This window comes from Callithrix jacchus, chromosome 22 (genome assembly GCF_049354715.1).
Source record: "Callithrix jacchus isolate 240 chromosome 22, calJac240_pri, whole genome shotgun sequence".
Taxonomy (NCBI): Eukaryota; Metazoa; Chordata; class Mammalia; order Primates; family Cebidae; genus Callithrix; species Callithrix jacchus.
Genome location: NC_133523.1, coordinates 5,618,864 through 5,635,083, shown reverse-complemented (window position 1 = coordinate 5,635,083; position 16,220 = coordinate 5,618,864). Strand labels below are relative to the sequence as shown.

The 16,220-nt window shown below is 52.6% G+C and overlaps 1 protein-coding gene across 50 annotated transcripts in view; it reads left to right on the top strand.

Moving 5' to 3' along the window:
* Positions 1-2,870: 2,870 nt before the first annotated feature.
* The window catches only part of RANBP3 (RAN binding protein 3), a 60,568-nt gene continuing 47,218 nt past the window's right edge, over positions 2,871-16,220 (top strand). For 28 of the 50 annotated variants that reach the window (XM_035286869.3, XM_035286868.3, XM_035286867.3 and 25 more), the window contains exon 1: positions 2,916-2,995. In XM_035286869.3, coding sequence (XP_035142760.2) covers positions 2,974-2,995 — 22 coding nt within the window. In that variant the 5' untranslated portion in view covers positions 2,916-2,973. Of the gene's footprint in view, positions 2,996-16,039; positions 16,153-16,220 lie in introns of all 50 variants that reach the window. The other 22 variants (XM_078360314.1, XM_078360313.1, XM_035286843.3 and 19 more) reach the window with 2 other exon arrangements.

Genomic DNA, 16,220 nt, shown 5'->3' with positions numbered 1-16,220 from the left:
GTCCAAAGGATTTGCTGAGATTCAGAGCAGGTGAGTAGAGGGCAACTCCAGGGTGTCCAGTACCCTCCTATGAGCCTTGTGAGTGAGGCTGACGGTCCCATTTCACAGATGGGGGACAGGAGGCCCGCGGGGCCCAGTACCCTCCTATGAGCCTTGTGAGTGAGGCTATGGCTCCATTTCACAGATGGGGAACAGGAGGCCCCTGGGGTCCAGTACCCTCCTATGAGCCTTGTGAGTGAGGCTATGGCTCCATTTCACAGATGGGGGACAGGAGGCCCGCGGGGCCCAGTACCCTCCTATGAGCCTTGTGAGTGAGGCTACGGTCCCATTTCACAGATGGGGAACTGGAGGCCAGCAGGGCCCAGTACCCTCCTATGAGCCTTGTGAGTGAGGCTACGGTCCCATTTCACAGATGGGGAACAGGAGGCCCCTGGGGTCCAGTACCCTCCTATGAGCCTTGTGAGTGAGGCTACGGCTCCATTTCACAGATGGGGGACAGGAGGCCCGCGGGGTCCAGTACCGTCCTATGAGCCTTGTGAGTGAGGCTACGGCTCCATTTCACAGATGGGGGACAGGAGGCCCCTGGGGTCCAGTACCCTCCTATGAGCCTTGTGAGTGAGGCTACGGTCCCATTTCACAGATGGGGGACAGGAGGCCCCTGGGGCCCAGTACCCTCCTATGAGCCTTGTGAGTGAGGCTACGGTCCCATTTCACAGATTGGGGACAGGAGGCCCCTGGGGTCCAGTACCCTCCTATGAGCCTTGTGAGTGAGGCTATGGTCCCATTTCACAGAAGGGAAACTGGAGGCCCCTGGGGTCCAGTACCGTCCTATGAGCCTTGTGAGTGAGGCTATGGTCCCATTTCACAGATGGGGAACTGGAGGCCCCTGGGGTCCAGTACCCTCCTATGAGCTTGTGAGTGAGGCTATGGCTCCATTTCACAGATGGGGGACAGGAGGCCCCTGGGGTCCAGTACCCTCCTATGAGCCTTGTGAGTGAGGCTACGGTCCCATTTCACAGATGGGGAACTGGAGGCCCCTGGGGTCCAGTACCCTCCTATGAGCTTGTGAGTGAGGCTATGGCTCCATTTCACAGATGGGGGACAGGAGGCCCCTGGGGTCCAGTACCCTCCTATGAGCCTTGTGAGTGAGGCTACGGTCCCATTTCACAGATGGGGAACAGGAGGCCCGCGGGGTCCAGTACCGTCCTATGAGCCTTGTGAGTGAGGCTATGGCTCCATTTCACAGATGGGGGACAGGAGGCCCCTGGGGTCCAGTACCCTCCTATGAGCCTTGTGAGTGAGGCTACAGTCCCATTTCACAGATGAGGAAACTGGAGGCCCCCGGGGCCCAGTACCCTCCTATGAGCCTTGTGAGTGAGGCTACGGTCCCATTTCACAGATGGGGAACTGGAGGCCAGCAGGGCCTAGTACCCTCCTATGAGCCTTGTGAGTGAGGCTATGGCTCCATTTCACAGATGGGGGACAGGAGGCCAGCAGGGCCCAGTACCCTCCTATGAGCCTTGTGAGTGAGGCTATGGCTCCATTTCACAGATGGGGGACAGGAGGCCCCTGGGATCCAGTACCCTCCTATGAGCTTGTGAGTGAGGCTACGGTCCCATTTCACAGATGGGGGACAGGAGGCCCCCGGGGCCCAGTACCCTCCTATGAGCTTGTGAGTGAGGCTATGGCTCCATTTCACAGATGGGGGACAGGAGGCCCCCGGGGTCCAGTACCCTCCTATGAGCCTTGTGAGTGAGGCTACGGTCCCATTTCACAGATGGGGAACTGGAGGCCCGCGGGGCCCAGTACCCTCCTATGAGCCTTGTGAGTGAGGCTATGGCTCCATTTCACAGATGGGGAACTGGAGGCCCGCGGGGCCCAGTACCCTCCTATGAGCCTTGTGAGTGAGGCTATGGCTCCATTTCACAGATGGGGGACAGGAGGCCCCCGGGGTCCAGTACCCTCCTATGAGCTTGTGAGTGAGGCTACGGTCCCATTTCACAGATGGGGGACAGGAGGCCAGCAGGGCCCAGTACCCTCCTATGAGCCTTGTGAGTGAGGCTATGGCTCCATTTCACAGATGGGGGACAGGAGGCCCCCGGGGCCCAGTACCCTCCTATGAGCCTTGTGAGTGAGGCTACGGTCCCATTTCACAGATGGGGGACAGGAGGCCCGCGGGGCCCAGTACCCTCCTATGAGCCTTGTGAGTGAGGCTACGGTCCCATTTCACAGATGGGGAACTGGAGGCCAGCAGGGCCCCATACCCTTCTATGAGGTTGTGAAGTTGATTCTCGTGGCTTCCAGGGTCGAGTCCCTCGCGTCGGGTCCCCCCGCCAGGACCTGGGTCTCGGGGCTGCGTCCCCTCCTCGCGCCTGACCACAACCCCCGTTCCCACCGATGAGCTCTGATTCCCCCCCAATCCCAAGCACCCCGCGACCTCCCGCCACTTCACCGGTAGCCTAAGGAAAGCGTTTGCTGATCCGGCTCCTGAGGCGAGGAAGCTGAGGCAGGCGCCTGTGGGAAGTCCCCGGGGATTTATCTGGAGGAAGGCCTCGGCTGCGGCACGCTGAACTAATGACTGTCCCACAGCGCGGATCCCCGCGAAACGAGCGGGAAAACTAGGGCGTCAAGACCCGTCTCACGCCGCACCGCCTTCCTAAACCTTAGCCACTGTCGCCTCGCCGGCCACGCGAGCGCTGTCACTGCGCGTGCGCCCTGCCGGGCCCCGCCCCCTCCCCTTCATCGGCGGGAAAAGGAGGTGGAATCGGCTCGTGCGCAGGCGCTCACTGGGAGCGCAGCTAGGCAGGGCAGACGATCTTGGAGCTCGCCTCCGCACGGCGCTAAGCGCGCAGGCGCAAACTGGCAGGCTCACACGGAGTCGGTTTGTTAAGTACGCATGCGCGGGAATTTCTGGCAGAAAGCAGGCGAGCCTGGGCCGGCGCGGGGCCTTGTGGGAGGGCTTAAGGAAGTAAAATGGCGGACCTGGCGAACGAAGGTAGGGGAGGGGCCGTCGGGGACCGGCTGGCGGCCGGGGAACGGGCGGCGGGAGGACCAGGGGCACAAGCCCGTGTGGAGAGCACCGCCAAGTGCGAGGGTCCCGTCAGGTCCGGGCTCGCGTCCTGGCGGGCCCCGCAGCCGCCCCCCATTGCGTCCCCTCAGGCCGGGCTTACCGGCCCGGCCCATCACTCCCCGCAGCCCCGGCCCCTGCTGTCGTTTGGCTAGAGGAGCCGGGAGGCCGCTGGGGTCGCGGCCCTAAGGTGCCTCCGCGACGCAGCCAGGCTTGGGGCTGAAGGAGGCGGGAGGCGCGGCGCCGGTGCCTCGCCACGGATGTAAATAGACCTTGGGGCCTGGTCGTGGCCCGGAGCGCGCCACGCTCCCTCCCCGCCCCCTCGTCCTCGGCCGTCCGGCATCTCCCCTTCCCCGGCCTGGCTGCCCTTCTCCTAAGCTCGTGGGGCCCTCGTCCTCCGCAGGCCAGCCCCACGCCGCAGACGGAGGAAGCCCGGGCGGTTTTCATCCCGTCCCTGTCCCGAACTCGGCCCCCATTTCCCGCCAGTTCCCCCTGGATCCTTCGGGGCGCCTCTTCTCCCCTCATTTAGGGCCCACCGCAGTATCTGGGCTGCCGAAAGCCCTGGCTGCTTTTTGGCCCTTTTTGCTGCACTTTCAGACAGAGACCGGCCGTGCGATTCCCTCTTCTGCGGAGCGCTGACAGCCCGCCTGAGTGTTTTTGACAAGGTTACACTTCCAGATCCCCCAGAGAAGCCACCGTAAGACTGATGTCTGCTTCCATCCACAGTCGTGTTGCCATCGCTGTAGCTTCAGGACTTCTGATGGCTATTTTTAGCTTCCCCCTTTCATAGTTTGCACAAATGCAGGCAGGCTCTCTACCTTTCTGGCCCTGATTGCCCCGTCAGGTGCTCCCTGTGACTGGAGGGTTTTCCATACCGAATTGCACTAATGAATGAATGATGATAGGAAGTGCTCGGTCTCGTGGAGCATTTGGGTAGTACCAGTTATGGTGCAAAGTCTTGACACACTACTAGCCCCATTCACTTGGTGCGGAAACTGCGTTAGAATAGTTCAGTCGCTTATCCAAGGCATGTCACACAGCTGGGAAGGAGCAGGGCTGTGAACCAAGGTGGCCTGGCTTCAGATGCCAGACCACGGGTGCTCAGTCCCTGCATATTCCGATTCTGTGTGGTGTTGGGCAGGCCCTGGGCATCTGTACAGGTAGCAGCACAGGTGGTCTCCCTGATTCTTGGCCATTTTATGCTACATCTCTGTATTTTTGAGACGGAGTCTTGCTTTGTCGCACAGGCTGGAGTGCAGTGGCGCAATCTTGGCTCACTGCAACCTCCACCTCCCGGGTTCAAGCTGTTCTCCTTCCTAAGCCTCTTGAGTACCTGGGATTACCACAGCCAGCGCACCACCACACCCAGCTAATTTTTGTATTTTTATTAGAGACGGGGTTTTACCATGTTGACTATGTTGGTCTCTATCTCCTGACCTCGTTATCCTCCCACCTTGGCCTTCCAAAGTGCTGGGATTACGGGCTATCCAGTTGCCACCACGCCCAGCTGGTATACTTTTTTTTAAGATAAAGGAGCCCGTGGAGGGTTGCAGCATTCCAACTCATGAGATCGAGTTACACAGGGACTGGATAGATGGGAATCAGTAGGACGTATTTTATGTATTTACATCCTGAGCCTATATAGTTTCTTGAACTCAGGACTCATGTCCGTCATCGTCTTTTAACATCTCCATTTGGATGTGTCATAGGCACATCTTAGAGCTCGTTTCCAAAACAAAATCCTTATCTCCTGAATCCCAGCACTTTGGGAGGCCCGAGTTGGGTGGATCACGAGGTCAAGAGATTGAGACCATCCTGGTCAACAAGGTGAAACACCGTCTCTACTAAAAATACAAAAATTAGCTGGGCATGGTGGTGCACGCCTGTAGTCCCAGCTACTCGGGAGGCTGAGGCAGAATTGCTTGAACCCAGGAGGTGGAGGTTGTGGTGAGCCAAGATCGCGCCATTGCACTCCAGCCTGGGTGACAAGAGCGAAACTCCATCTCAAAAAAAAAAAACAAAAAACAAAATCTTTATCTCCCCATCACACCTGCCCAGCCCAGTGTTTCTCCCATTGTAGTTAGGCAGGTCCATTCTTTGAATTCCTCAGGCCCCAAACCTTGAAGTCACCCCTGGTTTCCCTCTTTCTCATACTCCACAGCAAATTCTGTCTTTTCTACCTTAAAATTGTGTCCAAAGGGTGACCATTTCTCCCCACCAACACTGCCAATGTTTGGGTCCCCCTTTCCCTCCACCCTTGCCCATCTGAAAACTTCTCAACCCATAGTGACCCCCAATACCTAAAGAGGTCCCTCTCTCTTGCCATCTCTGCTTGACTTAAAATTATTTCCAAAGGGTGACCACTTCTCCCTACCAACACAGCCAATGCTTGGGCCCCCCATTCCCTTTACCCCTATCCATCTGAAAATTTCTTAACCCGTAGTGGCCCCCGAGACCTCCCTGCCCTCCTCTCTCACCATTCTCTGTTTGACCCGCTCTGCCCTAACTACTCTGGCTTTTCAGTTTCCTTGGAATGTTCCATACACTCCCCACTTTTAGGCTTTTCTCCTGCTGATTCTTCTAACTGAAACAGTTTTCCCCCAGTAGCCGCATGGCTCACTTCTGGTTTTTACTCAAATGTTACTTTATTAAGGAGAGCCTCTCTGGCCACCTATTTCAGATTATATCCATGTTCTCTAGTCCGTTCACCCAGCTTGATTTTCCTGCAGAGCTCTTATAGTCTGGCATGCTAGATGTTCCTTGCATGTTCGCCCCATGTAAGCTCCACGAGGTCAGGGATTTTTATGTCATGATCACTGATTGATCCCTTGCAACTAGGACAGTGCCTGGCCCAGAGTAGGTATCCAAGAAATACTGGTTGAATGAATGAATTTACCAGTGAGGACCCTGTTGTGAGCAATACATTTGAGCACAAAGGGGAAAATATGGGTTGCCCTTTTCCAGGGGATACTATTTCCAGCATATGTTGTACCCATGAGCTGTGGCTTGTAAATGGCATAGTTGAATTGGTAAGGGCCAAAGAGAGAAATGGAATGTTTTGAACTTCACTTTTTTCCCTTGTAAATGTCACACTCACCTAGCACGTTGCCTCTGACACCAGTTCTGGGATGGCCGTCCTCAGGAAATCAAACCTTAGTGGAATTTGTGCCTCAGATATCCCTGCCGTCCTTTAGTCCGTCATTGTGTGTTTCTTGAACACTCCATTTCTGGTTTTGGCTTGTACAGCTGCGAGGATGTTTAATTTCTTACTCACCGTGCGAAGTGGGACCTCCTTGCCTGTGCCTTTTGAAGCTTTAGGGACCGCCCCATGGTCATGTGTTTGCTCTTGCTGTTTAAGCTCCAGTCAGGTGCCCTCTTGGCTTCTGCCTTGCCAGACTGAGATCCTAAGTTGCTCCCCTCACACCAGGTCCCTCCTCCACCCATTTGCCGTCTCTCTTCTCTGAGCCCATCCCACCTCTGTGTCAGGGTGAGTGGCGGCTCCACCCCAGCTGGGCATCAGTATCACCTAGGGAAATTTCCTGAAACCACAGATGCTCAGTCCCCACGCCCTGCAGATTCCAATTCTCTGTAATGTTGGGTGGGTCCTGGGCCTCTGTACAGGTAGCAGCACAGGTAATTCTCATGCGCAGCCAGGGTTGAGACCTGCTGGTTTGAGTAGGAGAGGGTAGGTGTCTCTGTTTTTGTACAAGGAAATGTTTTCAGTTGTGGAAAGCATCTTGTTGGTCTTTGTCACCATGGTGATCGCCTCATGGATAGTGACAGCAACTCTCACAGCCCTTCCTTGGTAGTCCTGTGGTCCATGACTTTTAAAGTCCACCTGAGTGCTTTTCCCCTGAGAGTGTGTGTGCATGTTTCACCCTTGTGTCCAGGGATAAGTCTCCCCCGCTTGGCATTTCACCATTGATGCCTCCCAGACTTGTTACTCACCCTGTCTCTGGAGTTATTCTGCATTGTAGGCTGACATCAGGATTTGAAGGCAGAGTTTTGTTTCTGGCAGAGGTAAAGAAGACTGGGAAGAGGGTGAGCAAAGCACATTTGAACTCCAGTGAAAGGCCCTGCTGGCCTGTGGACATGTGGGTGGAAACCCAGGAGACGGTGTGAAGCAGGGCTCTCACCGCGTTTGGCGCAGTTGACATTTTGATCGCTCTCTGTTGGGGGGAGGGGGGCTGTCCTGTGCATTGTAGGATGTTTAGCAGCACAGTGGCAGCCCTGAAGGTTGTCACCAGATGCCAGCAGTGCACACCTTCCCCTCACCCCTGGGGTCATGATGACAAAAAAAAATGTCTCCTGACATAGCCCTGGAGAATGGGGGTGGGGGTTGCAGAATCACCCCCAGGTGGGGACACAGGCTTTGGTCCTCATCAAGTACTGTGTGTGGGGGGGGTTCTATTTTTTTTGAGACAGAGTCTCACTCTCTTGCCAGGCTGGAGTGCAGTGGCGAACTCACTGCAACCTCCGCCTCCTGGTTCAAGCGATTCTCCTGCCTCAGCCTCCCAAGTAGCTGGGACTGCAGGTGTCCACCAACACACCTGGCTGATTTTTGAATTTTTAGTAGAGATGGGGTTTCGCCATGTTGGCCAGGGTACTCTCAATCTCTTGACCTCATAATCTGCCTGCCTTGGCCTCCCAGAGTGGTGGGATTACAGGCGTGAGCCACCGTGTCTGGCCCTGGATTTCTGTTTAACTCTGCTGTCCACTCTCTGAGTAATCTGGGGCAAAGTTCTTAACCTCTTTGAGCCCCAGTTTCCACACCAATAAAATGGGAATAGTGATAACCATACCCACCTCGAAATTGCTGTGAGCACTGGAGGAGTTAATACACATCCATTATTTAGCACCAATCTTCTCTCATAGTCATAAACACTCAGGTCGCTGTTTCTACTACAGTGCACTTTGTTCCAGACATATTCAGCTTAAGGGCTCAGCAAAGAGTCTCCATTGTGTGGGTGAACTTGCCCCACTCAGAGTTGGCCCTGGGCTGAGAACAGCAGGGCCTGGGCTATGTGTCCACCTAAGTTCTGTCCTGCCTGTCACTTAGTGATCCCAGCCTCAGCACTACAGACATCTGGGGCCAAGTAATTCTCTGTCATGGGCGGCTGCCCTGTGCACTGTGAGATCCAGGATCTTAATCAGGATCCCTGGCCTCTGCCCCACCAGATGCTAATAGCACACCTTCTCCTCACACCCACCCGTTGTGATAACTGAAATGTCTCCAGATGTTGCCGGTGTCCCCTGGAGGGGGCAGAATTGCTTCCAGTTGAGAACCACTGATTTAAAAGCTTGACCAGGTAAGAGCTGAGAGATTTCAAGGATAGTTTGGCTTTTCTTGGTTTGCACCGTGTTGACTTAAAACCTAGCCCCTGAGAGGATGAGATGCAACTGATTTTTACTGGTTTGGTAGAACTGAAATAGTTGGAACCTTATCCTAATCAGCTTTTGCAAAATTCTCATGAATTTATAATAAAAGCTAACTGTAGGGTTTTTCCTGAGCGCAGAATGTGTGCTTTCACCTCAGCTCTGCCTCCTGTATCTATAGCAGAAGGGGCCTGTTGGTACCTGGGGGGTGTCCAGGCTGCAGAATCTTTATGCATTTTGAAGAGACTGCATTTTGCCCAGAATCCTGTGTATGGACAGAAAAGCCCTCACTGGGCTTCTGCAAAACGTTTCAAACAAATCTTCATCCTGCCTCTCCATTTGTCAGAAATGGATTTTTCCGGCACCCTCGTGCATTCATTGGGTGTTAGGGTCAGTCTGGGTCTGGTGAGCGCGCCTTCTCTGAGGTGGTTGGAATGAGCAGAGGCGACAGGAAGGGGATGAACTTTGAGTGGCATTTAGAAGAGGCACAGTTTCTGGGGGGAGAAGGGGGTTTGAATAATGGACTCCTAAGTGAGTTCAGATAGCAAATAGGCCCGGGTGTAGTGGGAGATGGAGGGCCATTTGGGGAAAGGTGTGATGCATTTGGGGAATCCAAAAGAGAGTGCCATTCACAGAAACTTAACCAGAGAACCGCAAGAACTGCAGAGATGGCTGGTATTGGCTTGGCTGGGCATTGGTAGCTCTCCATGGTACTTTGAAGCAATCAGGAGGCGCTGGGCTTGCTTCATTGTCTATTCAGGGTATAGAGGTGGTGTTTTCTTTGTTCTACGGGGTCTTGGTGGAGTGGTGTTCTGTTTGACCCTGCCCGACACAGTAGAGAATAACACGGCCTGAGGCCTCAGGGTAAAGCTTTGCACCACCACCTTCCACATGGCCACAGTTTGCTTCCTCCTCTTTAGTCTTGGCCCTGGGAACTGCTGCACAGCACTGGCTGCGGATCTCAGCTCTGGATGCGCTTCTCACCTGTTTAAGGAGGTTGTCGGGGTAAAACTGCTGCCTGAGCCGCACCATTGGAGATGGTTCCAGGAGTTTCGATGGTTTTAAAGAGCCTCACAGATGTTTAACAACATGAAGCCAGAGTTGAAAACCACAGACAGAAGTTGCGAGCTTGCTTGAAGGGCAAGCAGACAAATTTAATTTGGTCCATTTAGGTTTCTGTTTGTTATCAGGAGCCAACACTTAAAATTCTGAGATTTCAAAGGGGGAAAAAGTCATGTTTCTGATGTCTCTCAAAAAAACAGCAACCCCCTTGGCCTGCGTTCTTGCACAGCAGTGATCTGTCAGCGCTAAGGAATGGCTGCTGCCTCTGGATAGATTAAATTGGGTACTGTGGTCTCCGCAGTAGATTAAATTGGGTACTGTGGTCTCCGCCATGTTGCTCGGGGCTTAGCCCACTTCCTTCTCATCCAGTGCCTGCGACGTTGGTTGGTATTTGGGTTTCAACCCTGTTATGTACCTTCCTAGACTCTGCATTCTTTTCCCTTAGAGTGCTCCTTAGCATAAAGCGCCTCATGGTCTGTAATCAATTTAGGATTTAGTGTCCTTGGAATGCTACAACTCAGAGATAGCACATGGCAATGGTTCTCAAAGATGGTCCGGGGCCCCTGCCATCCCCAAGACCTTTTCAACGGGACTGCAAGTTCAAAACTATTTCATAACAACGCAAAGACATTATTTACCATTTTTTTCATTCTCATTCACTTGAAAATAGACAGTGGAGTTTTTTCCAGAGGTTATTGGATGTGTGATATACCAACAGATGAACTACAGAAGCATTCAAGCCGGCACAGTGGCACACACTTGTAGTCCCGGCTACTCGGAAGGCTGCGGTCTGAGGTGGAAGGATCTCTTGAGCCCAGGAATTCAAAGCCAGCCTGGGCAACATTGCAAGGTCTGCTCTCTTTAAAAAAAAAAAAAAAAAAAAGGGATAATTCCTCTATGTTCTATCAAGCCGGTCGCTAAAGAGATGTGTCAAAGTGTAAAATGATACTACTTTTCTCACTGATTTTTTTTGTTTCTTTTTGAAATACTTATTTTTCATAAAAATGTGTTATTTAGCTAAACTTTTCTGGAGTTTATTATGATCTTAAATGAATATTTTGAAGTTTTCTTGGATTTCATTTCTAATGCAGTATCAGTAGTAGCTACATCCCACATTTACAAAAGCTCTTGGGGATGTTGAGTCATTGACAGGCGTGGAAAGGAGTCCCGGGACCAGAAAGTTTGAGAACCACTGGCATGTGCTAGCAGAACCTCTGTCCAGTGCGGGTTTCTCCCTGCCTGGCCAACACTGAATTCTAAACCGGGGCCAGCCAGCACGTTCCTGTGGGCAACTTGTGGCACGGCGGGAAGCCTCTGGATTGGCTGTCCTTGGTTTGTGTCCTGCCTCCTGCCCCAGAACCTTGGGCAAGTTGTCTGACCTTAGCTCCTGCATCTGTAAAATGGGAACGATGATAAGCAAGTCTGAGGATTGTGGTGTGAGAGAGAATATACTTCTGTTAATTGACCCACTGGAACGTGGAGGTACATGTCAGTTACTGCCGGCTGTGATTGTCCTCAGTGGACGCCTGAGTGGAGAGAAAGCACCCTGTGTGTATACCAGGGTTTTTCTACCTCAGTATTCTTGACATCGGGGCTGCTGGTGGCCATCTTGTGCGTTGTAGGATGTTGGGCAGCCCCTCTAGCCTCTACTCATGTGGAGCCAATAGCACCCAGTCATCCCACCCATCCACTCCCAGTCATGACAAGATAAAAGGTCTGCAGACACTGTCCAGTGTCCCCTTAGTGGCAGAATTGCCCCCAGTTGAGAACCATTGGGTTACAAGATTTCATTGACACCCAAGAGACTTTGTGCTCTATAGTTATCTCACGTACTGAGGTCCTAGGATCCTGTACATACTTAAAGCCACAGTCTGAGTGAGGAGGGAGAGAGGTGGCGAATTCCAGAAGGCGGGGGGAGTGGGGGTCACCCTGGTTTGTGCTGTCTAATCTATTGGGGATTTATTTTGGTGTATAATGTGAGTTAGAGATCCAACTCGATTTTTTTGCCCAAGATTAATGCAGGGTTTCTTACCCTGGACGTTTGGGCTGATAGGGCATTGGGTGGTAGGGCACGGTTCTAAGCCCTGGAGGATGTTGGTCAGGATCCCTGGTCTCCATCCCCTAGATTCCTGTAACGGTTTCCTCCACACCCCCACAGACGTGACAGCTGCAATGCCTCCAGACTTTGACCAGTGTTCCCAGGGAATGACGTTACTCCTGAGTGAGAACCACTCGTCCTAGGATCAGAGGAGCCTACCCATGAATAAATTAATTGCCAGCTAGAGCTTAAGGCTCCTCCTCCCAACCTTCTTTTCCATTCTGCCTTTTGGCGCCTAAGTAGGCCTTGTGGACTTCCTGTCCCTGTTAAGGAGCATCTTCTTCTTGATCTTTAACACTCTCCGATCCAGGGTGAGGACCTGACACAATGTCAGGCCTGGGAAGAACCTTCAGGGATGCCCCTAGTCCTGGCTGCACCATTTCACAGGGGCTGAAGCCCAAGGCCATGGAAGCAGGTAGGCTTGGGTAGGCCGGTGTGCCTGTCTGCAGCCATGGAGTCTAGGAGTTCGTGCTTGTCCTTCCCGGTCAGTCAGTACACTTGTGGTAATGGCACTCAGTCTCCCCTGAAAACTGACCCTCGTAGGACACTGCATTTCACTGTCGCTGTTTACAGTGTTGAAAGAAGAGGAGGAAATTCTAGAGACAGTAGTAGTTACTCCATGCACATGTTTAGAAGGCAGGCCTTGCCTTTTGCAGTAAGTTTAAAATGTCTTTGCTAAATTAAACTCCCCCAGGTTTGCCACAGAGAATTTTGGGAACTTGTTTACCCAGAATTAATTCCCGCGTTGCCTCTGGGAGAGCAGAGCGTGAGTGGAGAAAACGGTCCTTGAGAGCCTGCCTTTCTCCAGGGGAGAGGGTGAGAAAACAGGCAGTTACCCTCTGCTTAGAGGAGAGAGGATGTTTTGCAGCATCGATGCTGTTGGCCGCTGAGTCCTGAGAGTCCAGAGCCTGGGTCCCAGCATTTACACTGGAAAAATCCAGATTCCTCAGCATGGCCTCCAAGGCTAAATGTCCTGTGGGCTCCACCCAGCCCTTGCTGCCCTCCTCCCCTCCCACATGCACATGGGCCTCCAGGCTCTTCCCTTTCCTTAGGACCTTTGACTTGGGGTTCACTCTGCCCAGGATCCCCCGTCTTCACCTGGCTCATCCCTACTCACCCTTCATGTGTGCGATTCAGCAAGGCCCTCCCCATTCACTCACTCACTCCCATCTTCCTGTGGTATTTTCTCTACAGCACCCAGCCCCAAAATTCTCCAGTTGTCCCTGCACACAGCGGGTACTTGTTCGATCTCTCTTTTCCCAGCAGGGAGCTGCGGCCTTGTCTGCCATTTCTTTCCTGTCTCCAGCCCCAGGCTCGGCACCTAGCACAAGTCTGTGCTTGGTAGATCCTGCTGGTGAGAGCAAGGCTGGCCAGCTTGGCCTTCCTTCAGATCCGGCCTGTTTCCTGCAACCTCAGAAGAGCTCAGGCATTTCGAGCACCTGAATGGTTGCCTTAAGTGTCCCAGGCATCCAGGCAGCTCTTGGATCCAGCCATTCCACCCCTTAAAAGGGGTCAGACTCTGACGCATTTATCATTGCCGGGGGCTGGCAGCTGTCCTTGAATTCAAGGCCCATGCTTTAGGTGGCATCAGTGTGTTTGCTTTGCAATCTTCTGAGGGTAATCATGCTACCAACGCCAGTGTGGAATCATCCTGTGTGCCAGCCACTTCCCAAGACACGGCAGGGGCATAATTTCTGTCATCCTGGCCGAAACTGCCTGGGGCGAAACAGCAGCCCTGTGATGCAGATGAAGATGCTGTGCTGGGAGGCACTTTGACTTGCCTGGGATCCCAACCACACGTGTCCAGGGCAGCTTTGAATGCACACAAAGACCAGAGGCCACGATCTCCAGCATCATCAGTTTTGCTCTGCTGCCTCAGCATGAATTCTGTAGTTTTTGGATTTCCTTCCTGTAAACTTCAGTGTAGAGAGGGGATTTCCGTTGTCTCTACTGGAACTTTCCCCTTCTTTAGCCACTTGCATGTAACCTCAGCTGTGCTGGTGTCACACCACCTAGTGGTGGAACAGAAAAGTGCCGTTAAATCTGGATCCTCGATTTCTCCATACAGCTTTTTCTTTCTTTCTTTTTTTGGGGGATGGGTGGTTGGGGAGACATAGTCTCACTCTCGCTCAGGCTGGAGTGCAGTGGTGTGATCTCAGCTCACTGCAGCCTCTGCCTCCCGGGTTCAGTGATGCTTGTGTCTCAGCCTCCCGAGTAGCTGGAATTACAGGCACGTGCTGCCAAGCCCACCTAATTTTGTATTTTTGATAGAGACAGGGTTTCACCATGTTGCCCAGGCTAGTCTCAAACGCCTGGCCTCGGGTGTTCCACATACCTCAGCCTCCCAACATGCTGGGATTATAGGCGTGAGCCACCATGCTCGGCTGTCCATATAATTAATTGTAGGCAGAGTTACTGACTTCATTTGACTTTATGGGTTTTCTGTTCAGAAGTGCAAGTTCTGCCCCCAGGGGCTTACGGTCTGGGTGGGGCAGGAGTGGAGGCATAGAGGGGTTTGTCTGCAGGACTGATAAAGGTGGCTTGGCCTTCATGGGGGTGGAGTGGGATGTGAGGATGTCATGGGGGTGCGGCTGTGATACATGACACTAGATATGTAAAGTACCTACCTCAAGTCCAGTGAAGGCCTTGTAACAAAAATGCCTGTTGCTCCTGCATGGTTGTTGGAAGTGTAAGGTCTGCTGGTGAGATTAGAGTGGTGGTGTTCAGCCGTTGAAGGTAATGGCAAGATGTTGGGCATTCCAGAAAGAAGTACATAAAATGTAAGCTATTGTCAGCTCCAAAAGGCACGTCCCCATGATCTCCACGAGACCAGTTGAAAGTTATAGAAATATATTTGTGCGCTGAGAAAAGAATTGAGTCATCCAGGCTCCCACCGCCCTCCGCTAGCTGGGCTGGAGAACCCGGAGCATGCTCTGCATGGAGATCCGCAGAGGCATCGCCTAGCAACTGTGTGTTTGAGATCAGTTCCATTCCTCACCGAAGAATCAGTCGGAGGACAGAACTGACACATCTGTGACAGATTTACCTTCATGCTGTAGCACAGAACTGTTTATAATAATTTCTGAAAAAATAAATGACTTGAAGGGTTTCGATTGTGTCACCAGATTACAGGAGTTGCTACATTTTAATAGACGGTTACTTGTGTTGGCGAGATGCTTTCCGTATTTTTTTCATAGGTAAGAAGATTAAGACATATCAGCCCAGGATTCAAGCTAATTTTACACAACTACCTTGCTGACAGTTTGGTCGGGAATTCTAAGCAGCTTTCCAGATGAGGGCAGTTTCTTGGCAGCTGTTGGAGTCATCAGTCAGGAGGGGAATAAACAGAAAAAGCAAAGATACTCCAGATTCTACCCTGTATTTGTTTTCCCGGGTCTTCATAGTTTCTTCTATTTAGTTTTAGTGGGAGGTCCTCCATGAGCTGTTGGAGGCAGCCACGGCCCAGTGGGGAGGCAAAGCTTATTGCAAGGCCGGGCTGCCCTTGGTTCTCTGGAAATTATTCTCTCCGCAGCAGTGAGGAAAGAAAGTTTACATGGGAGAGGAGAGAGTACGTGTGCTCTCAGCTTGGATTCTGAATATGTTACACAAAGCATTCAGGGTCAAACATTTGACAGCTGAAGACAGAGTGCGGCTTGTTTCCCCACTTAGTGTGCGCCTTGGAATGTGTGTTTGATTCTTGTCTTGACAACCTTAAAGGATTTCGGTCTTATCAGGGATCTTCCATTGAGATAATCACACAGGGTGAGCTGCGGGAAGCCTTGTACCGAACCGGAACTCATGACTAGCCCCCTAGTTTGGTTCCTGCTCTTCCATAGGTGCTTATCCAGAATAGCAGCTGACTGCTACTTTATTCCTGCTGACATTTCTCAAAAGGAAAGAGAGTATGTGTTGTAGCTCTGAGGCCTGCCTACACAGAAAAGGTGAGAGGAAGCAAACTGGAGTCCCAGGTAGCTCCTCCCTCTTGCACTTGTATTACTTGGCGGCAGCATAGCATAGCATGGTGCTCGGGAGCATGGGCCCAGGCTTCAGAGTCAGCCCACCTGTCCTGGAGACCTGGGCCCATGTCGGACACGTCACTTGACCTGACTATCCGTTTCCTTTCCTGTGAAAGGATGTTGGTGTAAAGCCACCTCCTAAGGTGGCTGTGAAGATTCAGTGACATGAGGCAGATAAAACCTAACACATAAAGAAGTGCTGGAAGAATGCTGGCCACATGTATGAAACCCTCCCGCAGCTGGGAAACCCCATTCGTGGGTGCCATTGTTGTGCGCGTCATGGTAGAAGCTAGGAGAAGTCTCAGAGGCGGAACAGGATTCTACCCTTGTTCACCTGGAGGGCTGGGAAACTCACTCTTCTTCCCTGGGCCACCACTGGGTTCAGGCCAGCTCGTTGCTTTCTCCTTTCCTTGCTTGCAGAGACTGCAGAGACCCCACTCCTTTCATTCAGTCTGGGAAGCCCCTGTCACCCACCCTGTCCTGAGGGGCTCTACAGCACCCTCTCCCCTCCTCGCTGCCTCTGAAATAGACACGTAAGTAGTCATTTTGTTGTCAAGGTTTTGCCACCAGTTAGTCCCTCGGCAGAAAAGATACCGGTAAA